This window comes from Xiphophorus maculatus, chromosome 6 (assembly GCF_002775205.1).
Source record: "Xiphophorus maculatus strain JP 163 A chromosome 6, X_maculatus-5.0-male, whole genome shotgun sequence".
Classification (NCBI taxonomy): domain Eukaryota; kingdom Metazoa; phylum Chordata; class Actinopteri; order Cyprinodontiformes; family Poeciliidae; genus Xiphophorus; species Xiphophorus maculatus.
In genome coordinates, this window is record NC_036448.1 from 10869532 (window position 1) to 10893250 (window position 23719).

At 39.7% G+C, this 23719-nt stretch overlaps 2 protein-coding genes across 3 annotated transcripts; one reads left to right on the forward strand and one right to left on the reverse strand.

Moving 5' to 3' along the window:
• Nucleotides 1-94: 94 nt before the first annotated feature.
• ap2m1 (adaptor related protein complex 2 mu 1 subunit) lies at nt 95-9696 on the forward strand. Of its 2 annotated transcripts, XM_005797076.2 has the most exons (13): nt 95-271; nt 1598-1719; nt 5044-5309; nt 5413-5495; nt 5860-5865; nt 6025-6160; nt 6443-6587; nt 6847-6864; nt 7234-7353; nt 7488-7623; nt 8020-8117; nt 8290-8401; nt 8673-9696. In XM_005797076.2, the coding sequence occupies exons 2-13, from the start codon at nt 1646-1648 to the stop codon at nt 8805-8807; spliced, it is 1329 nt and encodes a 442-aa protein (XP_005797133.2). In that variant the 5' UTR covers nt 95-271; nt 1598-1645; the 3' UTR covers nt 8808-9696. The 2 variants fall into 2 exon arrangements, with proteins under 2 accessions (XP_005797133.2, XP_005797134.2); XM_005797077.2 differs by lacking the exon at nt 6847-6864 and having other exon boundaries at nt 97-271.
• Nucleotides 9697-10681: 985 nt separating this feature from the next.
• LOC102233739 (choline-phosphate cytidylyltransferase A) lies at nt 10682-21380 on the reverse strand. The gene is made up of 9 exons (XM_005797143.2): nt 21046-21380; nt 18385-18498; nt 17939-18038; nt 17656-17772; nt 16072-16223; nt 15874-15952; nt 15372-15514; nt 15049-15237; nt 10682-12811 (listed from the first exon to the last, which is right to left on the reverse strand). The coding sequence occupies exons 2-9, from the start codon at nt 18496-18498 to the stop codon at nt 12563-12565; spliced, it is 1143 nt and encodes a 380-aa protein (XP_005797200.1). The 5' UTR covers nt 21046-21380; the 3' UTR covers nt 10682-12562.
• Nucleotides 21381-23719: the final 2339 nt, after the last annotated feature.

Here is a 23719-nt window from a genome sequence, read left to right on the forward strand (position 1 = left end):
GCTCATTGGCTAATATCTAAGCGCTAAAAAATGAATAATTAGTCGTCCAGTTGCTTATCATAACTTGGCCTGGGTGCGGTTTATGCAGCGCTCCAGCCGCGCCTTTTCCTGTCACAGCGGAACGACCGTGCGTAAAGACGGCGGGTCAGCTGACAGCTCCCAGAGCGGCAGGGAAAGAGGCGAAGCTTGCGGGTGAATGAGCTGGGAATACGCTGGACACTCGAAGCGGAACTGGGAGTAAAGCAGTGGCGGCTTTTGTGGGATAATCGGGGTAAGTTTACAAATGTTACGTTGTTTCGGTGAAAATATGTAACTTGGCCTAGTTATCGTCAGGGGATAACCGGCGATTGTTTTAATTTAGCAATGCTAATGTTAGCAACGTTAGCGGCTAACGTCCAGCTAATAGTAGCGGTTAGCTCGGGGATAACGGAAAGGAGGCAATTTCTTTCATTTAGTAGAAAAAATGTGCAGATAACCAGTTATGTGGCTAATTTATGCATTATCGACGTTGTCAATTCTGCAATAACATAAGTAGAAAGCGTGTTCATAACTTTTAATGATTTATGACAACCTCTCGTGTCATTTTCTCCGTTTCTCTCACCGGAAGCCCGTTAAAAATCCGATTGGCTCGGCGGTGTCGACAGCTAGCCAGCTATGGCTAACTAAATTAGCTTGCTACCTCTCGGTTCGTTCTCCATCACTTAAATCTCACTGAAGGTCAGGCCTTGGTTGAGGTTGACTCACATTAAAAGGATGAAAAGGGTGTCGGTGTCATAAATTGTATGACGCTGGGATTTTACTTAACCAAGGGAAGCAAATAAGAATGAAGAAGATCACAAACGTTACGGAATGGCCTGAATGAGCAGACATCTTGACTTCGGCGAGATAGCGTCGGTAAAACCCTTTGGTTTGGGGATAATTATTCACTCTGCTATCAGAAATCTGATGTTTGTCTTTTCCATGGCGTGTTTAAGTAACATCTTGTTTTTAAAGTCAAGTCTCTGATTAGACATTTTCAAGGGTGTCCTTCATCGCTTTGCCAGAAAATTCATTTTTTTAAGTGGGACAGATTGCTATGTCTGGAGGTCCAAGTTAAGCAAATCAGTCGTACAACAGTAGCACAGGCTATGAATGGAAAATAATGTCTTTGGGTTATAAATCATAAATTTGATTTTTAGTTTGGGTGTCATGAGATTAGGGAGCATTTTGCAGGAAGTGAAAAAAAGAGAGTAGATTTAAAGCCAGCTACCTGCAAACTGGTGGCTGCTAATCTGTTGTTAATCTTCCTTGGGAAACCAAGGAATTTCCTTAGTGGTAGTACTCTTGATGGCAAATATTGGAATCAAGTGGATGCAAATGGACGTTTAAACAAAGTCACTGATGGAGTGGTGCAGCTGCAGGATGTATTCGGCTGTCAATGGGATGATGTGTACTTGTGAGGGAGAGAAAGACAGAAAAAGCGGATATGAGGGACAAATGCTTCTCTGTACTGTTGGCCGCTCTCACACTTTTCACTGCTTTCACTTCTCTATCATTCCTTTTTTCTTTTTTTTTTCCCCTTAGCCAGTTTCCTTCCCTAATGTCTGTCTCTTCTCAGGAGGCGTTTGGTTTCACAATGGCACGCTGGGAGTGAGAAGCAGCCACAATGATTGGAGGATTGTTCATCTACAACCACAAGGGGGAGGTCCTCATCTCCCGTGTTTACCGAGATGATATAGGGTATGTTTCACAGCAGCAAACCTGTGGAAAGGCTTCTAGATTTCTGGGAAAATTCAGTGAGAACCTAATATGTGGGTGGAGTGACTTGAGTTTATCCCAGATCAGAGGATTATGTCGCTGAATCTGTGTAAATTAATGTTTGTTGTGTCATTGGGAAGCAGAGGAAACAAAGCTAAGCCAGGAGTACATTTAAAACGACGTAATTCCAAATGACAAGGTTTAACTATAAATTTAAATTTACAAGTGTTCTCTTAAACTTGTTCTTACAGATGAATGATTTGCGTCATGTAAAATAAATATAAGTAGTAGGGAAGGACCACATGGTCACCATTTGTTTTCATTTTTGAATGTCTGATGTAAGGATTTGGTTCACTCATGTTTGTCAAACCACACCCTTATATTACAAGATTATGCGCTGTTGTGTGGAAAACTAAATTCCAAGCTAACTTGACTTGGGGAAAACTTTAAATTCTCCATGCAACAATACCTCTCAAATAATTTTATTCTCCATCAGCATGCAACTCTTTGGGCATTTCATTTTCCAGGTATTATTCAAATCTTCTAAACTCGGTTCTCTCTGTCATATCAGGTTTTATTTGTTTGTTTTGATTTTATTTTTCCCCCTTAAAATTGATCTGCTTTCAGATTGGACAATTCATTTGTCTGAAAAGCATATGTTTTGTACATTTCTTCTTTCATTTTTCACTTTATTAAAGTAGAAAAATGTAAGTATTTATAGCTTTTACTGTAAAAGCCACTAATTTGGCTTTTAGCAGTTGTGGTGCTGAAACCCTAAAAAATATAGTGACAAATAATCCACTGCAGAGGTGTTGAGTGCGACTTAAATGTCACTAAATGTTCTAAGTTGCTTACAGTGTCATTTAGAAATGTGTAAAATACCTATTTCTTCTTTATGGAGGTTTGTAACTAGTTTGCTTCAGGTGTGGCAAAAGGTCTGTGCATGAAAATGCCACTAAATGGCTCAAACTACTATAATACTAATTCATATTATGTTGAGCAAAAGAACTTGGTAATAGGACTTGTCTGCTAGAAATGACATAGAAGTGGTGTTCTATTCAGCAATACACACACTATTGTCCTGTGTATTAAAGCATAAACCAAAGAGTGGAGAAATTCTCGTCCAAATATGGCATCATGAACAATATGCCGGTTATTTCCTCACTCTGTCTACATGATGCACGAAAATGTCTTGTACATTTTTGTCTGTCCTCTTCTTTCATCTTTGTTTTTCTACTATCTATCCTCTGTTAACCATTGTTTAACCATTTTCCTCCATTTGTTCATCTTGGCCCCCCCCATGTAGAAATAGGTAAGAGTTCCTGCAGCTTTTAAAGCATGACTCCTCCCTCTCATGGCCACCCATCAATGACCCCTCGCCCCCATGATCCCTGACCTGCATGAGCATTTATGCGACGGTTAAATACCCAACGGTTCTTGTAAGCATGAGTCACCTCTTCATACATTGGTGATAATTAGACCACCTTTTACTGAAAAAAAAGCTCCAAATCAACTGAAATCGAGGAGTGTAATTGTTGATCAGCTGAGCCAGCGCCGTAGCATGTAGTCTGAGCATGAGAAATGAAGGTTCATGTAGCGCAGCTTTCTTTCTGCTCTGCCCCGTCTTCTCAGAAATGAAGAAGATTAGTTACATATTTTGTAAGATTAAATTTGCCGTGTCATTTTAACTAAGCAGTACAGTCAAGAGCTGTTATCTAAGGGTAAATGTGTTTTTTTTTTTTGTTTTTTTTTAACTTAAATACTGTATTTGGAGACTAAGTGAATTCATATGGTGCCTTCTCACTTTATAATGTCTTGGCTTTTTAGACATATATTTCTACATATTGTAAGCTGCAGTGCCTTGCTGAAGTATTCACACTGCTCGAGCTTGTATTCCCCTTTTATATGTTGCATCTGCAAGCTTCATTGTATTGTATTAAGGTTGTACGTGCTTGGCCAACATAAAGTTACATATAATTGGGTAGTAAAAAGAAAAAGATGCACTAAGAATTTGTGTTGCATAATTACATGAAATGTGTCATGCACATGTACTTATCCACTCCTAGAGCCCCTAATAAAATCCAGCGCAACTGACGGCAGTCAAAAGTCACCCGATTAAACCAAGTCCAGCTGTATGTAATTTCTCCTCAGCTTAAATAATGCTGTTCTGAGATGGCGTGAGAAGTTTGGAGAACATTAGTTGACTAACAGCAGACATGTGAGGGAGAAAGTTGTAAAGTGGGAAACAGGAATGGGTCCTGGAGGTTTTTGTATTTAAAAATCCGCCTTCTATGGATAACTAGCGAAGAGAGTCATTGTGGAAACGGACCCAAAACACATTTGTTTTCTACAAATACTCGTAGAAGTGACGGCAGACATGTGGAAGAAGGGACACCAATCAGATGAAACCAAAATTTAGCAGTTTGATCTGTATGTGAAAAAATTGATGCCTGCCTCACATCCTGAGAAGACTTTTATCAAGACTAGATGTGGTTTAAGAATTTGTAGGATGTTCCTAAGTGCTCTCCACTCAATCTGAGTGAGTTTGATTTATCTAATGTGGGGGGTGAGGGAACTGACAATTTACCAGTCTGGCTGAGATATAGCCCACAATACTTCCAGCGGTAATTGCAGTGAAATATGGGTTCAAATTATTGACTCTAGAGTGTATGAATTTAAAGGAACCATGGATTTTTATTTGGAAGATATTTTGAAAACCATGAAACTTTTCCTTCTCACAGTTGTGGCACTTTGTGTTGGTCTGCAACTTTAAATTTTAATAAAATACATTTAAGTTTGTAATGTGACAAAACGAGAAGCTTCAAGTGGTGTGACTAATTCTGCAAGGCTCTGTAAAAAGTTGCTTAGCTTGGTGAAACTTTTTCACAGTAATTCTTACTTAGAAATCCAAACTACACTGTGCCCTGCACATAAGGCAATAGTGATGCAGGATTTCTTTCCCTAATTTTGAACATACTAAACTCTCAAATTATATATTTAGATGTTGACACATTTACAGTTTGACTAGAAGTGTTTCAGGCCATGAAACTGTCTCAACCATGACTTCCTTGCTGTTTCCTTGCAGCAGGCTGTTTTCTTTGGATTCATGTTAACCATGTTGAAGGTTTTCCCATTTGTCAACGAAAATTGCTGTTGACGTATACATTTCATGTCTAACAATGAATATATGATTCTAAAATTGAAAACAATTTTGCAAATGACTTCACATGATGCAAAAAAGCAGTTGATTTTATAGTATTTTTTTCACCGTAGCCTAATGGCGTTCTCCCGTTCGTTGCGTTGCAGGCGTAACGCGGTGGACGCGTTCCGCGTGAACGTGATTCACGCCCGGCAGCAGGTTCGGTCCCCGGTGACCAACATCGCCCGCACCAGCTTCTTCCACGTCAAGCGCTCCAACATATGGCTGGCTGCCGTCACCAAGCAGAACGTCAACGCCGCCATGGTGTTCGAGTTCCTTTACAAAATGTGCGACGTGATGACGGCCTACTTCGGCAAGATCAGCGAGGAGAACATCAAGAACAACTTTGTGCTCATCTATGAGCTGCTGGATGGTATTATCAGCGCTCGTTTGTTTCAACACAGCACATTTCAGGTACCCTCTGTTGCAACGCTTATCTTTGACTGAAAGTTGTCTCTTCGTGTTTGTTTGTTCAGAGATCCTGGACTTCGGTTACCCCCAGAACTCAGAGACCGGTGCCCTGAAGACCTTCATCACCCAGCAGGGCATCAAGGGACAAGTAAGCGAGACATGTTTACTCTCTGATTTAAAACTTAAAAGCCTCAACTTTGATTAAATAAATGGATGAAGAAATTTAGTTCTGTCCATTTGAATGAAATGAAAAGTGAACTGACAGTTTAATTTCAGCTTAAAGATCTGATCTAGTGGAAAATGTTTAGTTTTAGTTCTTGCTTGATCTGATTGTGCCAGGTCTATATACTTTGTGTGTTACCTGATCTTGTTGTAGTCATTTTGATTTAGTATAGATGATAGACATAAAGAAAAAAGATAAAACAAGTGAACTGAATTGTGTTTTTACTTGAATATCTCTCTCTTTCTTTTTCCTGCCATTTTTCACAACTGTGGTTTTTTGGAAACTTCAGCATCAGGTAATATGCTTACTTTAATTTATTTAACCCTTTTTCATAAAGCAAATGCATTACTTTCCATGTAGTGCTGCATTTCATACTTGTCTCTTAGAAATTTCGAGTTGCTGTTTGCTGGATCTTTTGTTGGTTGCTATGATGTCTCTCCCCTCTGTCTCTCAGACAAAGGAGGAGCAGTCTCAGATCACCAGCCAGGTGACGGGGCAGATCGGCTGGCGGCGTGAGGGCATCAAATATCGCCGCAACGAGCTTTTCCTGGATGTACTGGAAAGCGTCAATCTACTCATGTCACCTCAAGGTCTGTTTGTGTCTTCGCCCTGTAGATGGAGACCAGGGACGATGGTTTTAGGAACATTTAGTTAGTCAGACCTAATTACTGTATTTGACTCTTCCTTTGTTTTAGTTTCCTGATTGATTTCTGAAGTACTAAAATGTAAAATGTAGGTCCAACATAACTACAGTGTTCCTGTAGCATAACAAAGCTAGTTTCCGACAGATTTAGAGAAAGCTTTTAGCAAATCCTCCAAAAGAACATGGAATAAAACTCTTGGCCTGGTTTCTGCCACTGATCATGATTCAGGTCAGGTCCTGAGCGCGCACGTGTCGGGCCGAGTCGTGATGAAGAGCTACCTGAGCGGAATGCCCGAGTGCAAGTTTGGCATGAATGACAAGATTGTCATCGACAAACAGGGAAAGGGAGGAGCATCTGATGATGCAGGAAAGAGGTACGAGATGCAGCACCTAACATAACACTGACTAAATTACTACTGGTTATGATGTAAATCACTTTTGTGCTTTTATTGACTGTTTCTGTCTTTGGAAGTTTTGTACCGAGATTCAAAAAGCAGCTTTCAGTTTTGCTTGTTATAAGTGCTGTTTACAATCTGTCAGGCTTTACAGTTTTCTTTTTCTTTTTTGCTTTCCTTTGCATGGATCTCTCCTGTCTTTTTTCCCTTTCTTTCTTTTCTATGTGCTGTTCTTCAGTGATTTAGGGGGAGGAAGGTACTGTGCTACCAATTCCTCTCCCCCAACATCATTATTCATCCCTGTTCCATCTGAACCTTCAACCATATTAAGATCTCATCCTCTGTTGTCTGTTGCATTGCCATTGAAAGCTTTTCCTTTCTCTCTGTTTTTTGTATTAAGCATCTGTGTAGCTGACATCCCTGCTTGTTGTTTTTGTACACGTTCACCCAAACTATAATTTCAGAATAGTACTATTACCCTTAACGTGTGTGTGTGTGGTTACCAGCTATTTTTCTGTACGTGCTCATGTGTTATGTCTTCAACCGCTGGACACATAGGAAGCGCATAAGTTTGTCATTCATTACTCTCTTTCTAACCTTTATTATTATTATTATTTTTTCTCAGTGGGAAGCAGTCCATAGCCATTGACGACTGCACTTTCCACCAGTGTGTGCGTCTCAGTAAGTTTGACTCGGAGCGCAGCATCAGCTTCATCCCTCCAGATGGCGAGTATGAGCTCATGAGGTCAGTTAAATGTTTGTTTCAGCTTTAAAATGGTCTTTCAAGATTTCCTAAATGCAAAACAACACGGCAGAGTCTCAAGCCAGGAATTATGTTGGAATAACGGCTTTTGTTTTTTTCCTTTTGCCTCATTGCAGATATCGCACCACTAAAGATATCATCCTTCCATTCCGAGTTATTCCTCTGGTCAGGGAGGTGGGCCGCACTAAACTGGAAGTTAAAGTGGTCATTAAGTCGAACTTTAAACCCTCACTGCTGGCTCAAAAGATTGAGGTGAGATTTTGCGATCCTGTCACAATAACAAATTTTGCTGGATGATGAACTGTACCAAAAATCATTGTGATAAACAGCATATTGAGAATGGCATAATGCAAGTTTGCCCTCTCAAAAACCAACAAGCTTCAGATGCCCCTGTGCTTTGTCTGATTTTCAAAATGAGTAACATTGAGTCTCGCATGAATACAAACATCCATGCACAAAAATTGTGTTATTGGCACTAATGTAAGATTTGCGTTTCAACTGCCTGATCAGGCTAGAAATCATCCAATTAATCACCAGTTTATTTCTCGGTTCATCTCGTTACATCTATGTTGTAAGATCTAAATTAGAATTTTAAATGCTGTGTATGCCTCACTTTCCTTTTTCAATTTTTGTGTGTTTATTTCTCAGGTGCGAATCCCAACACCCCTCAACACCAGTGGTGTCCAGGTGATTTGCATGAAGGGAAAAGCCAAATACAAGGCCAGTGAGAACGCCATCGTTTGGAAGTGAGTCGCAGCAGCTTAATAATTAACCACCTAACCTCTTTTGTGTGAGCCTGCACACCCTCGACTTGTTCTCTTCCACGAAGCAATACTTTTTGGTGTGAATATGGCATCAAATTTGTCCTGTTTTTTTTTTTATTTTTTTTTATGCATCGTTTTTTTGTGTGTTCTGCAGGATCAAACGAATGGCTGGAATGAAGGAATCTCAGATCAGTGCTGAGATCGAGCTGCTGCCCACCAACGACAAGAAGAAATGGGCCAGGCCTCCTATCTCTATGAACTTTGAGGTGATGAGGGTTGGGTCTCTGTCTCCTCAAAGATACAATCTTTGTTTCACAGCTGCAGTTTAAAAGAAAAGAAAAAAACAAAACAAACCCCTGCTCAACACACTCACCATAGAATAACAAATACACGGTAGCTGACCAGACAGACGAGGTGGATCAGATGTTTTCAGTATCTGAAGCAAATCCCCAGCTGTCTGGTTTCCTTCCCACTACAGCAGCCTGTGTGGTCCACACGTCCTGGCTTGTTCAAACGTCCGTCTCCCTGTCCCCGCAGGTTCCTTTTGCTCCGTCTGGCCTGAAGGTGCGCTACTTGAAGGTGTTTGAGTCCAAGCTCAACTACAGTGACCACGACGTAATCAAATGGGTGCGGTACATCGGCCGCTCCGGCATCTACGAAACCCGCTGCTGAATTTCCACCCTAGCAGGCAGCAAAACCGACCACTTCTCCCCACTCCCCTCATCTATCCCTGTTAAGAATTTTTGCTTCTGCCCTCTTCTCCCTACTTTGTCTTTGTTCTCTTCCTCAGCCCCAATCACTTCTCCTCCCCCATTATCCCTTCTTAACTAGGTGTTGGAGATCAAATTTACATCGTTTAAAAAAAAAAAAAGTAAATATGGTGTAACGCACAGATATATGCAAAATGTGAACCGTTGTATCGTATATATCTAGTAGTGATGAGTACAGTTGTGAACCATCTGATGTCTGAAAGAAAAAGACGTGTGATGCTGGAGTCTCAGGGGGAGAGGACAGAAGGTTTGAATGAGTGCTCAGATTGTTCAGTGTTATTCTTCTATCTACTCTCTACTGTTAAGGTCCTCAATGTCACTTTTCCCTGATAAGGCGCTTAATAAGACGAGTCCAGATGGTTTCTATTTACATGTATTCCAGTAAAGTTTGCCATCTGAATAAATTGACAGGTTTGTGTTCTTGTGGATGGACCCCTGTGCATTTCTCACCTAAGAGGGTGAAATCATTCCCGACTTTGTCGTTTCGGTAGCTGATCCAGAAATTACATTGTTCAAGTTGGTTTTATACTGCCAGCATGTGTTCCTTTCAGAGACGCGTCAGGTCATTTGAGGTCAGACCATCGTCCTCATTAGGGTATCGTGACTCATTTTCCCCCAGATATTTTATAAGCACTAAGATGATCATTGTCACACTATTTTCAATTCGAAGATCAGTCTGCAGGGTTTGCAGCAAGGTGAGGTCTCCCCCTGGTGTTTGCTTCGCCACTGTCTGCTTCTTCTTGTTTGTAGCCCTGGTGACCGTTCTGTCCAATAAAATCTATGTAACCAAACCTGCTGCCTGGTTTTCCCTTCTCTGATATTGTTGGAGCGAAGCTTTTCCTACAAAGCTGGTCAAAATTTGATTAAGAACAAAAATGAAAAGCTAAAACTTAAAATCTGTTTAAAAGTGAAACTTCTATGTAGTTTAATTCCACATATATGAAAAGCTTGTTGCTTTTTTACAACCAATGAAGATCTAAGAAAACAATTACTGAAAAGTATTGTGTGCTGCACATTATGTACTTGGTCAGGGTTACTTTTACATAAATTACTGATTCCGCTTTTATGGCGACTATGAGCTTGTCTGCATTGTTGGTTTTGAAACGTTTACTTCCCTCTTGACTAAACTTCTCAGATTCTGTTTGTCCAACAAACTGGCTTGACGTAATGACAGCATGGGAGGTAGTAGTTTTGGCAGGTGAAATGTCCTGCTGGGAACTGATATCAGCAAAAGGGAAACATTGGGTGTCAAAATTTGTGCTGTGTGGACCAACAGCAGCAGGAAACATGGCTCCCCACATCATCACTCAACATTTCTAATGGACGTCAAGCAGAGTGGATTCTGTACCTCACCACACTCTTTGATTTCCAAATGAAATGCAAATTTTATGTGCTGATAAATCTGTAATAGCTTCAGTCCACACCTCCAGACTCTTGAATAGGCGTTGCCTTACAATCCCCTCAAGGCTCCAGCTATCCTGGTTATTTTCCATTAATATACCTTACAACTTTGCACTGTTTTGCAGTTTACTCCATGATTGTGTAGGCTGCAACAGTTTATGATTTATTGGTCTCCTAATATTGTACAACTTACTATGAGGACTCATTTTTTAAAAATGCTGCATGTAAATGTTTTTTTTTTTTTACTTACCCAAACTTTTCAATTACATTCCAGTTTGAGATGGGATGTCATAATTATAAAATTCTGTTTCATCCTACTGATTACACAAGCATGAACTATTAAGTGTGGAATCCTTAAAATCAAGACAGTCAAAAGGTTTTTGGACAAGTTTTAATACATTTTCGCTCTTCCTGTACATCCAGGATGCAGGACAAAAATAAACCTCAAAACGTAACACAAACCATGATTAAAACTGCGGCTATTATTGGCTTGCCTTTATGTGGACATGCTGGAACTGAAGTTACTGATTTAAAAGAAAAATCAAGACTAAGTTGTTTAGCACCAGAATCCAGACAGAATTTGCTTTTTCTCTTTCCAGACTATACTGGATTTTTTTTTTTTTTTTTTACTGTAGACATGAAAACCCAGTCTGCACGGACTAGCAGAGGTTTCAGAGGTGGTTCACGCCAACAGATGAAAATCCGTCAACGCTTCATCACAAAAAGATCACTTTTATTCAGAGACAACATGCTTTTTCACTGGAGATGGAGAACTACCAATTTAAAAATACTTAACTCACATATTTTCCCTCCAACAGCCACATCTCAAGGAAACTGCTTATCTAAGAAAAACGATCATTTGGGGAAGTAGGGCAGCTCACTCAAAGTGATGAAACCATCCAATTTGCATCAAAGTCCTGTTTTACATTTATTTATTTTCTCATGCCAGTCTTCCCACGAGGAAGCTCTGATCACACTTTTTTTTTTTTGTTTTGCCAATGACTAAACGTACAGTGCACCATTTAATGGTTTTACAAATGTGTATATTTTGAAATTCATAAACCTAATACTTTGTCCCGTAACAACGTATCAAAGTTAAAATCGCTTTCTCACAACTCCAGATCTGTAGGACAATCTCACAGGACACAAAACAATATGTAAGTTGCACCTTGCTTATATTGATTCTCTGCTCAGGGAAGAATAAGGGGGGAAAGAGAGAGAGAGAGAGAGAGAGAGAAAAAAAAAAACTGGGATGAGACACTACAAAAATAAACATTTCCACACCAAGATTTAAATGCGCCGTCCATTCATCCACGCCACTTAAAGGCGTCCAGTTTTAAACTAGTCTTCCAAAGACCGATTCTCGTCAGCAGATAGTAAAAATGTCAAAGCTAATTTATTTACTATATGCAGGAACTAGTAAGCTGAACCCAGCATCTGGTAACAAGACAGATGCCTTTAAGAGACACGTTAAACATGCTGACTTACAAACAATGCCATGCATATGTACATGGACACACCAAGCTCCAACACAGACGAGCTAAAACTCAGAAAACAATGCTGTGGCTTGGTTGACATGTTATACTCAGATTCAGCTTAGATCTGATGTAATGGGATGTTCTTGGTTTCAGGTGCCTTATTTTAACGTTTGCATGAGGGTCAAATCTGCAGCGAACAAGCAGATCATTAAAACCGTGCCATGATTGTGAATCCAAATTAAACCTTCTGCTGCAACAAGTGACCAAAACTAAAAAAATAAAAAAATACAGCAAGGCCCTCCCCACCCACTGCTAAAGCCGTAACCAGAACGTCCCCGGCGCCACGACGCAAGCTTTAGGAACACAGTCACAGATGGATGCAGTGCACCAAGGCTAACGCCTGAAAATGTTGCTAAGTGACAGTGCGCGACGAATTACCAACAGAAAAAAATAGTAACAGATTCATAAACTAACTTTCAAAGAACTCGGGGTGTCTAGTTGTAATTTACTGATCAGTACACAGAAACAGAGAAGATGGGAACTGGCTGCTAAATAAAAAAAAAAGGAGCTGTTAACCTGGCTGTCAAAGGTAACATGACGCTGAAGTGCTAAAAGAAAAAAAAAAAAGATAAAAATAATAATCATAGATGAACACGATTAAAAACAAAACAAAAACAGCCGCAGCCAGGAGCTCCTTGAAGGCCACCCAGCGTTGACAGCTCTCGTTACTGGTAGTGCTAACGGAGGCCCGACGGCGCCGACGTCATCAGACTTGGGTTCAGTTGTCGTCCTCCTCCTCCTCCTCGTCGTCATCGTCGTCTTCGTCTTCATCGTCGTCCTCGCTGATCAGGTATCCACGCGCTCCGCTGGGATGGGGCGGCGAGGGTGGAGGGGAGGTCTTGGAGAAGAAAGGGAGGCGGAAGGTGGGGGAGGGAGAGCGCTCGTCTCGGCTGGGGCTGCTGTTGGGGCTCTGCCTCGGGCTGATGGCCTGCAGCATGCGGCCCTTCCCCTCCTTCAGCATGTGCTTCTGTAGGGCACAGAGGAGTTCAGTGTACAGTCAGCAGGGCAGGGCCGGCCCAAGCGTTTTTGGGGCCCTAAGGAGATTTTCATTTGAGGCCCCCCCCATACCAATATGTCAACACCAGATGCTTCATCATTCCTAAGCTAGTCTATGTTATCGTTAGCATCGATAACGATAACATAGTTATCGTTATCGATAACTATGTTACTAATTATACATCATATATTATGATGTATAATTAGCATACATCATACTAACGTTGTTATGGCTAATGAGTTTTAACCTTAAAAGGAGTAGCGTACTAAATGAAATAATAAATAAAAATAAGGATTTTAAAATGCAGAGTGGTATTTAAGTGTGCTATATTATTTTAACTATTGGTAAGCACTAAATGAACAGAAAACAATATCTTATATTTCTCCAACAGCTGGAAGATATCAGCCTATTATTTGTTTAACAACTCTAAAAATAATATAGAAATGCGCAATAGAATTTAGTTTGTATTTTTTAAAAGAAGTATATTTCATTATGCCAGCTTGGTGCTCTAAGCAGCTGCTTAACTCAAAAATGCCTTGGGCCGGCTCTGCACCGGAGTTTTATTCCTCACTGGCAGTCATAAAGTAAACTTTGTTACCGACGCCTCTTACAATTTATTCATCTCCTCTCATTCTTTGTCTTATTATTAGTATTATTATCCTTTGCGTTGTCCCTCTTGATTCCTACAGTTGTCTAGTGGTTTTATCTCTGTCCGCATGTTTTTAACCTCTGCAAATCACTTTGCAGCATGAAAAGTGCTCTATGAATAAAGTCTGACTGACTGACTGAACATGGAGCTCCGAAAAAAAAAAAAAGTATAAAGCACTGCAAAATATTTGTTGAATTCCAACGTACGTCACCGTAGCCTGATGGAGGTGACCTATAATGAAATCAGAGGAAAACTAAAAATATTTTCCCAATGGCGTCTTGCAGAGTACATTAGTTTTCCCCATTTCATTGTAGGGAAACCTCCAGACAGGTTTCTATTGTCACAGAAACTCCCTGGCTGTTTGTTATCATCCATCGACACAACGCTCTGCTGGCCGCCACTCCCTGCTTCCTGCTGCGTCATGAAGCTCAGCAGCAGCAAGTTCTCACACGAAATTCTATCTGCTTGCCTGCATAAATATTCAGATAGAAATGCATTCCTCATCTTGGGAAAAGCAGAGCAGAACTAACAACGCAGAACTAAATTCAAAAAGAAAGGAAAAAGAAAACACTTTGCATTTTGGGATATGGTAGAGCCTGGGTTAATTTTAATATTATGTTCATAAGGAACTAAGAAAAAAAAAGCAAATAATACTTTTTGCAAACAGTTACGGTGCGCATAAGTGTTTTTTTCAGCAATTTGTATGAGCTTGTTTTAAATCAGTGATTCCTTAATATTGATGAGAAAGCACTTGACTGGTTGGAAGTTTATTTTACTTATAAGATATCTTTCTCATGTTATGAGTGAAATAAACAGTCAATGCAACAAACACAAAATTATTGACTTAAAACAAGCTCTTACATCTTGCTGAAAAGTTACTGTTAAGTTAGTTTTGTCTCATTTCGAGTGTGGTGAGATATTTTCACTAGAAACTATAGCAAAAATATTTGGTAAGACAGTTTTTTTCCATAACACGGCTGTAAAAAGCTGAATTATCTCCACAGATAATTGTCTGTCATCTGGATGTCATCCAGTTCTGTAATGAAACTTTTTTTTTTTTTTTGATTTAGGTATTTTGGAACAGGAAAAGTAGAGTAAACATTGTACAACAGTGCCTGGGGTGGAACGCTCTTGTTCTATAGCAATCAGGTTTGAGACCTATTATAGAAATAGAAGAATGTAGATTTTTCTGTCTGCTAAACCACGTCGTATGATTGTCACATGCTGTGTCACAGTCCTGGTCATTTCCACTTATTCCATTTCAGTCCTCATCAGAAATGACGGCCTAGCTTAGATTGGAAATTTGTTCCTCAGTTCTGACCTTTATAAAAATTTGTACCTGAAATTGTTTTTGGAAAAGATTAGCTGAGATTTTGGAGACCAGACATCAACCAAATCCCCATTAATTGTTGTAGCGACAGGGCATCGTAAAATACACTTTTGAAGCATGAGTATTCAGATCGCACCAACGCATTCCCACACCGTTAGCATGACGATTTTTTAACAAACCTTGCTGACTACACAATGATTTAGAACCGCAAACGAGCAGCGTGCTCACCAGAGCTCCCTCAGGGCCGAACATCTGCAAGAAGTTGCCAATGAACTCCCTGGACTTCTCCTCCCATTTCTGGATGAGGTCGATGCTCTTCTCCTCCACCTTCTGGACGAACTCTTTGCTCTTCTCCTCCACGTCACGCACCTTCCTCTTAACCTTATCGACGCGCTCCTGCAGGTGGTACTTCTTCTCCTGGTGTGAGAACAGCAATTATTTGGTTATTTATAGAGATTTTTTTTTTCTCTTGACCTTCTTGGAAACGGTGAGACGGCAGAGGATGAAGCCACAAAGGCGGCCATGTCTGTGACGAAACAGAAAAATCATACGTTGATGAAGCTGACGTTGAGTTCTTTGGCTGTGTAACCTCGCTGCAGGTTGCGTCTGACGTACACATCGTAGTCGCGGACGATGCGAGTGATGATGTCAGAGGTGGAGATGCCCTCTGTCCGCTGGGTGGGAGCAAACATGCCTGTAGAAATGAACCAAGAGAAGAATGTTCCCACATTGTTTAGGGCGAAGTTCAGTGTTACTCTTCCTCAGCATATAAGGTTTGTGGGACAGGGAGTTCAATTTTGGTTTGACTGGTTCTTACTGAAAAAGTTCGAGAGACTAGCATAAAAACTTTTGCAGCACATTGTAACCAAAATTTAACATTTGTCACTTCAACAATCAGAGGTGCTCAGAACACTGTGTGCATTCCAGGGGATTTAAAGCATTTAACCCAGAGGAAGCGCATACGTAAAGCCTAGCATCCATTGTGTCAAACAAAAGAAAACACTTAAATCTTTGCGGGGTACGTCATCCATTTCTTTTGCCTTTACGACTCACCTGCTTCTTTAATGTGCTTGTACACGTCATCACTCCCTGCTGATGAGTATGGGATGTCATCGTGGGCCACGAAATCAATCTGAACAGGTCATTACAACACACATCTTTCATCAGAGCAGATTCAGATCGATAGTTTGCTCAAGAACAAGAATCCAGACAGTCGTTTAACTCAGATGTGTCTTTGTGTTAAAAACTCACGCGATGTTTTGCAAGGAATTCTGGCGTCAACGTCCAGGGAGCGTTTCGCACCACTTCGTCCACGTAGCGACAGTGTCTGATGGCGTCGTAACGCTCATCCTCGTTCATCACAGTGAAGCCCTTGTATTTGTGGGTGAGCTCATCACTGCAGACTGTCAACCCAAGGGAATGTTGACATTAATCACTGGGTTAACCCCTTTAGGAGTAGTGGAGCAAAAACTCCCCACACAACCAAGCAGGTGCATTTAAATACCTGTTGATGCCTCATCTACACATATCAAAGATCATACTGGAAGCACTTTACTGCCACCTATTGACTACAGTTATGATCAATTATACTTATTTTTTTTATTTGTATGCTAAGTATCTAAGTTAATGTTTTGTTTACAAAATGCCAAAATTGTAAATGCCTGTTTTTCTCAAACATTCAACTAAGATTAAATCTGGTGCAAATGCCAAATTATATCAGCAGGTGACATAATGTTGATTTATCCTGAACAGTTTCACTACCTAAATATTTGTACTCTATTGAAATGACATAGTGAAATACATTTTTATCATTAAATTGTTCTCAGTAATATTTATATAGGACTTCATATTGTTGATTTGCCAACTCTCCTTAGCTGCGCAGTTTCAGCTTTTGTGATGATAGGAATGTGGGTTGCGTAGCTCTGGATATGTAAAGCTGAACCTAAACAATCTTCTTTATTTGCTTTGCAAATACGCTTGACAGAAAACATACATCTAATGTAAGCCCAGAACTCTCTCAGAAGCATGAATAAAGAACTGCCGTGGAGGTTAGCGTTTTACATGCAAGGAAAAGAAAAGCTGCGTTTAAGGATGTTTGAAACCAAAATCCTCATAAGGGAAAAGTAAATAATCAAGCAGGAAGTTATATTACACAACTAAAGAGAAATACTGTATATATGGTGTTTTAGGCTTTATAAAGAAATTGCAGATACATGAATTGGAATATATTTCATTATTTCAGTCGAGGAAGGCACTATATCCAAAAGGTAAAGATTTGGATTTGTGATCATGATTCTGCAATCAATTAAATAAACTGGTGCTTCTGAAGCTTTTTTATCCAATTTTATTTTACTGTGAATCTAAAAACACATGAGCATCGGACAGATGTGACTTTTTTTTTTCTTATCAATTCAGCAATTTTATAAAGATTGTGTTCCCCTTCCCTTACTAAGTTATTACTGTATTATTTACTCAGATATTGCAAACTTGTGCTCCAAAATGTACAAACGAATCAGTCCTCAGATGCTTCTGGATGTTAGTCTAAGAGTAGATAAAAATTTGTTTCCAAAGAATATTGTTTTAATTGTTAATCCACTTGAAACATGGATCATACTGCAGCTATATTTATTTTTTTCATATTTTTCAAATTTTGTAAGCACACTCAGAAGAAGGCATTTATATGTTAAAAGCACAGCTTACTGTCATTTAAGTTTCATTTAGACTTTAAATGATCATTTAGTGCACAAAAAATCTGTATATGTGCAACGTTTTGTCCTTTCCTTGCCATGTCATGATTAAGTTTACCCAAAATCCAGACTTTTACACTCAACTCACCTCCGACAATGAGATGTGAATTTGGGAAGAGGCGCTTTGCCTGCATCAGAGCTCTGGCATGACCCGAGTGGAAAACATCAAAGATGCCATCTGCATAGACTCGGACGGGTCTGTTGACTGGAGAGAGATAAATAAGACAGAGAGGAATTAATAAATGAGCCATTGGAGGTGAAAGCAATAAGGACTGAGAGGAAACCTGCAGATACCCAACACAAGTTTACAAAAACCAGAGATGGAACGGTACGAATGAACACAAAAAGCAGGGAGTTGATCTCAAACTCACGTGGTGTCCCCCTTTTTGCCTCTTCCATGGTGACTCTCTGGTAAGGTTTTTTGTCAGCTGGCTCGAGCTCATCAGCAAAAGGCGCAGGGTTTTTCAGTCCCTAAACCATCCAAATGTGTGGAAAAAAAATATTTGTAATACAATCATTGTCCTTTAGTTTAACCCAAAAGTGATTCACTAGCATCACCCCAAGAACATCAAGCAGGAAAAATGTTGCTTTTGCTCTAGTTTTGTAGTGTTTTTCCCTTTTACAAAACATAAAGATGTGGTAATAAATGTGTGTGAACTGAGCACTTCTTAACAGAGATCAGCAGCATTTTGAAACTCTGCTGCCTAATGCTATTTGCAACGCTGGAATATAAAGAAATCAGCAGACGTTGGGCGAACAGAAAACACAAGTAAGACACATTTCAAAAAATAAAAGCTGAAGGACAGAGCTGACTCACCACGGTGCATCTGGGGATTTTCCCAAATCGTTCCCCCTCCTCTGTCTCCCCGTTGGAGCCGTCTCTTTTTCTTTTCCTGGACATCACAATCTCGTTGGAGCTCTGGGCCGCCATCTGGGGTCACAGGCAAAGACATATACGACTAAAACACACCACAGTTCACACACTCGGGCGTACTGAATCCTTTAAAACACACCGCACAGATGCATGCCCTCAACTTTATACTGCGTCAGGGGGCAATGCTGTGGACACGGTTGCATAATTTTAGGAGACTGGACTGACTGCAAATCTGGACAGCTGTGACGTTATGGAGGTTGTCATGTGCTTGGTGAACTTTGACCCAGTAGAGAGAACGCAACATGACTCGTCCTCTTTAGCCTTCTATTTGACTAAATACAAAATTAAACAAAACGAGAAAAATCTCGTAGTGATATTTAGAAAATAAATAAAAACAGAGCGATCTATTTGTAGTTTTTATGTTAGAGGCAAGGGATGATTTGATTTTTTTCTGCAAAGTCTGAGAAGTGATGGTCATTACTAGACAAAGCACTTATGCATTAGATATTTTTTATTTTCTGATGACATTTTTATGCATACTAAAACAAAAACAATAAATAACGTCCAGTTTACACTGCACTTAAAATAAAACTGATTTGGCTCAGTGATGTTGAATTTAAGGCAACAGATTGTTAAATGTTCTTCTGGACATTTTATTGACGTGGGTTTGCTTTAGAAAAACACTGATAGTATTTTATTAATCAAAAAGACAGTTCCAGCATCTGTAGTTTACCGCCCAGTTTAGCTTTTGACACTTAAAACAAACCAGTAACACACACAGGAAGTCTTGCTTTGCTGTGAAGATTTCCTCACACCTTCTACCATCCTGTTTTGGTGATAAAATAAAACATGCCAGTTTCAAAAAAGAAACGGGCCTCTGTCATAACGCTATAACTATACATTTACGGAAACAGGAAGTCGGAAATCTTGAATGAAAAGTTTCCATGAATTACGATCATTTGAAAAAAAAGTAAAGCATCGGTTAAATAAAATTAATCACCTACATTTCGTTTGTAGGAGTTGCTAGAGGTACTAATTACTGCAGTGCTTATAAGAGTTTATTAATAAAACTATAAGTTATTTTCCCCTCTCACTCAATGAATGCGCTCAAATTACAGCCTGGATTTGTTTCCATCTTCAGAACGTAAAACTTGTCTTTCAATTAAAAGATGAATGTCAGCAACTCTGTCAGCCTGTATGCAAAACGTCCAGAAGCCACATAGGATTTGTGACATCTGGAGCCGAATTCGGGCTTCCTGCTTGAGAAATTATAGTTTTCCTCTCATTGTAAAAGTTTTGTGCTTCTCTACTGTACAAAAGCAAAAATAAAAATACAATTGTTGCTGGTTCTTTGATTTTACAATGCCATAAACCACTTTTAGATGGAATATATAAAACTCAAGAGGGTTTTGCAGGCCTGGGCATTTTTTATTTTAAGTAGGTGAGGGCAGAAATGCCTGTTGGGATCATGGAGGTTGCTGACCTCTGGACCAGAGTTTTAAATCTGTCTGTGATCTCCACTCACACACTCCTCCAATTTATATGTCAGAATACAGCAAAAGGAAGTAACTCAGTGCATGCATATAATTGCAAGGTTTCCTGTGTTAAGGGTTGCGACGCTGCCCCATTCCTCACATTCCATCACGCTACTAAAACTGAAGCCACAAGTCGATTGAAGGGAGTGGTCACTATTCATACTTTCTTTATCTTGCTTTTACATAATAACCATACTTCCTTATTTACACCTATCACCTTTTTTTTGCTGGACGTTGCTGGATGTTATGCTGAAATCCACAAGTTATGAGAGTGTGAGTAAGTGCAATCGGTAAATAATGTAACAGTACACGTACCAGGTGGTGATGGTGACCCTATCCCACACTGGGGCAACTTGTGCAAGCGTTCCCCTCTCTACTCCCTTTTCTTTTAGCTGCAGCAGGAAGCCCTGCAGGGCTCCCACAGTGACAGGAGATTTACATGAACAGCAGATGTCATTCTCATTGAAACCGACTACTATAATAAGAAAGGAACAAGAGATGGTGCCAAAGTATTATCTGACCACAAAAAGAAGCGAACAAGGGCAAGGGGCTGTTAACCTCATGTAATAGGCTTTATTGAGTCAAACTGAGATGGTTGTTGATTAACAATAAGCTTACTAATATCCTTGAAAATGGAAAAACACGGTAGGACTCAAAAAAATGTTTCAGGTCAGCTTTTATCCCCCTGGAAATCACACAGACAATAAACGTCTTTGCCTCTTTAATGCAGAAATATTTCTAGTAAGCTGTTCTGTCTTGCTGATCGCCACCTTTCCAGTCTGAGGGCTTCAGCTGCATTTCCCAACATTTTTCTCGATAGGAGTGAAATATCACTGACACATTTTTGCGGTTTTAAAAATTAATATATGATTGCAAAAAGGTGAACTCTCCCCTCGGTCTGAAAGTGACGGAGTGGTTATTCTGGTGGCACTGATTGAGTAGCTCAGCCGTTAAAACCCCGACCTGTTGGTTGTTTACATTAAAGCTTCTTTTAATTTAAAACACCAAACACTCGACCTGCGATATTGGCTTAAGATTTAACAACTGTCTCAAGTTCTTTCCAACTTACCGTGCACTCCTTTGTCCCGGAACCCTGATTTAAAAGGGTGGGCGGATTCCAACACCTCGTCCTGCCAGTGGTCTTAGCTAACGCCGCTAGCCGCCGTCGAAAACTAGCTGTCAAGTTGTGTGGCTAAGTTAGTTAGCTTAAACCGTTAGCTAGGTGCCCATCTGACATCATTAGCATGAATAAAACTCCATGAGCGACCAAAGAACCGGTTCCAGCTGCGTCGGTGGCGACAACTAAGCTACCGCCAAGAAGATGGATAGTGTATTAGCAGTGACAGCTTGTACTACAACGCTGACAGGTCACCAAAACAAGAACTACAAACCTAAGACATCCTAACAGGAAATACCGAACAACACGTTTCCGGTTAACTGTTTTTGTTGTGCCGCCGTCTAGTGGACATAATGCTTCATGGCATGCAAATGCTAGGCCTTGCTAAAGCATTCATACTTCAAACTTCAATATATCTTACAGGAATCGTATGACAGACTACTCTAAAGTAGCAGATAGCAAAAGTAGAAGAAAAACAATATGTGGTTTTCAAAGCATATAATAAAAATACACGTTTTTTTGTGTGTTTGAGCAGATATTTTTGCACAATTTTAAAATGAGTCTTGTGAAATCTAGCTTTTAGCTCTAGCGGCTTATTCACCCATTTCCTACCAAGTAATAATTTTCTGACTCACTTAGTATTTCTGGATATGACTCTGTAGCTAGAAATAAGGGGAAATGTATTTGTTTTTTTTTTTTGAGTCTGGACAATTCAAAGGTCAAAGTTGGGTAAAAAGTAATCATGGATGAATGGATAATGGATACAATATTGACAAAACATTAAAACTTTTACTTAAAAAAATTTCACTAACAAATCTTTTTCGATATGGAAAAAAGATTCAGTATCAACTCCACATTATTCAATAGTTACTATAGTTATAGTTGCTTGAGCGGTTTAGTGTAGCAGAAACATTAATAAGGACTATTGCCAAGTCAAATAACTCAATAAAACACTCCCAAAAAGTTATTACAGTTGTTTATTGCTATGTTTTGCTTCATTTCACAATAAGTGCTATGTCCTACAAAGTTAAACTGTAATTTATTACATCTTATTTACCTGTGTACAAATTTAAGTCCTTCTCACCCAATGCAATGTTTTTTGTAGCTCCATAACTTTACAGGTAAACCACAGAACATACAGTCTTAAATTTTTACTTTTTAAATTTCCAACTCTTTCAAAAGGTCATTAAACAAACCCTCAAGACTATTGCATTCCAAAGGTGCAGCAGCATGATTTAGGTGTGTTGGAACAGAGATGCATATAAAAGTTGGGGATTAGAGAATCTAGCTCTAGATTGGCTGTACAACGTGGAACTTGAAGACAGTTCACCAGTCAGCCAAGACAATGTAATCAATGACATGTGGAGTGACTGAAACTGTTCATCTTGTAGGAATATCAGAGCCTTCTCTCCACAGTAGTAAGTTCTCTGAGATAACAGTAGGAGGCAGTAATAGAAATATCTGTATGTTCTGTATTCCTGACTGATTGCTGTGTAAGATAATCAGAATAGGCTCCGTAGGAACAGAGTTAGCATCTGTAGTCCTGTTCGAAGCCAGCACAGAACGTTGGAATGAGTTGTGCTAACTTTAAAAAGACGCATGTCCTGCAGAGAGCTTTAGGTGTAATTTAAAGTTCACAAGGGTGGATGTTATGATGTTTGATACCTTCAGTGTTGTGCAACAAAAGGTGCTGTACAGGAAGTAAAACAGGGATCCTATGCTTTCTATTTAAAAAGATCAGTCTTTAAAAGGCAACGTCAATTTCACTGTAACACTTTAAGCTTTTTGTGAACCAGCAACACTTTAAAAATTGATTGTATTGCCTGTTGAAGACACTTGTGCACCGTTTCACACAGCATTTATAAAGATTAAATGGGTTTTTGTGAAAATAGGATTAAATCTCCAGTATTAATATTGTGCTGCAGAGGGCACAACATATTTTCTCCAAAGTTAAGCAATATTGGCCGATTTATTGTGTGAGGCAGTTGAAATAAATTTATATGATTTAAAGAGAAGAGGTAGGTTCACCCTTCCATTTCTATCATGTCAACTGAGCAGTTATAGTATCATGTTAACCATTAGCCACCTGGCAGAAACCCTCAGACATGCTGTCTCTCTCTGGGTTTCTTTGATCACAGCCTCACCTGCTGCTCTGATAGATAGGATCTGCTCCACAGCTGAAGTGACAAACACAGATGTGATTTAAACATTAAAAAATAAAGCTATACGCTTTCATGTTTGTATGCCGTTTTTCTCTAGATCCAAACACCGACAGTTAAAGTTTTAGCAATCGTACATCCATCTTGTTGCCCCTTTTTATGTGTGTTGATAAAACACATCCCCACTGCATGATACTGCCACCATACTATGTTTGTTCTAATTATTTATCTCCACCCAATATGTTGCGTATCTTGGCCAGGAAGTAAAATTTTGGTCTTATCTTACCAGGACACTCCCTTTTATGTTTGTTTTGACTCCTACATGGATGTTTGAATTTTCATCGGTTTGCAGTTGTGCCATACCCATTCTCTATGTCGATATGCCCCTGACTGTTCAAGATCTCTGCAGAGGGAGAAATCACACATTTGAGTGTGTGCAGAATTTATCAATTATTAACAGGAATGAC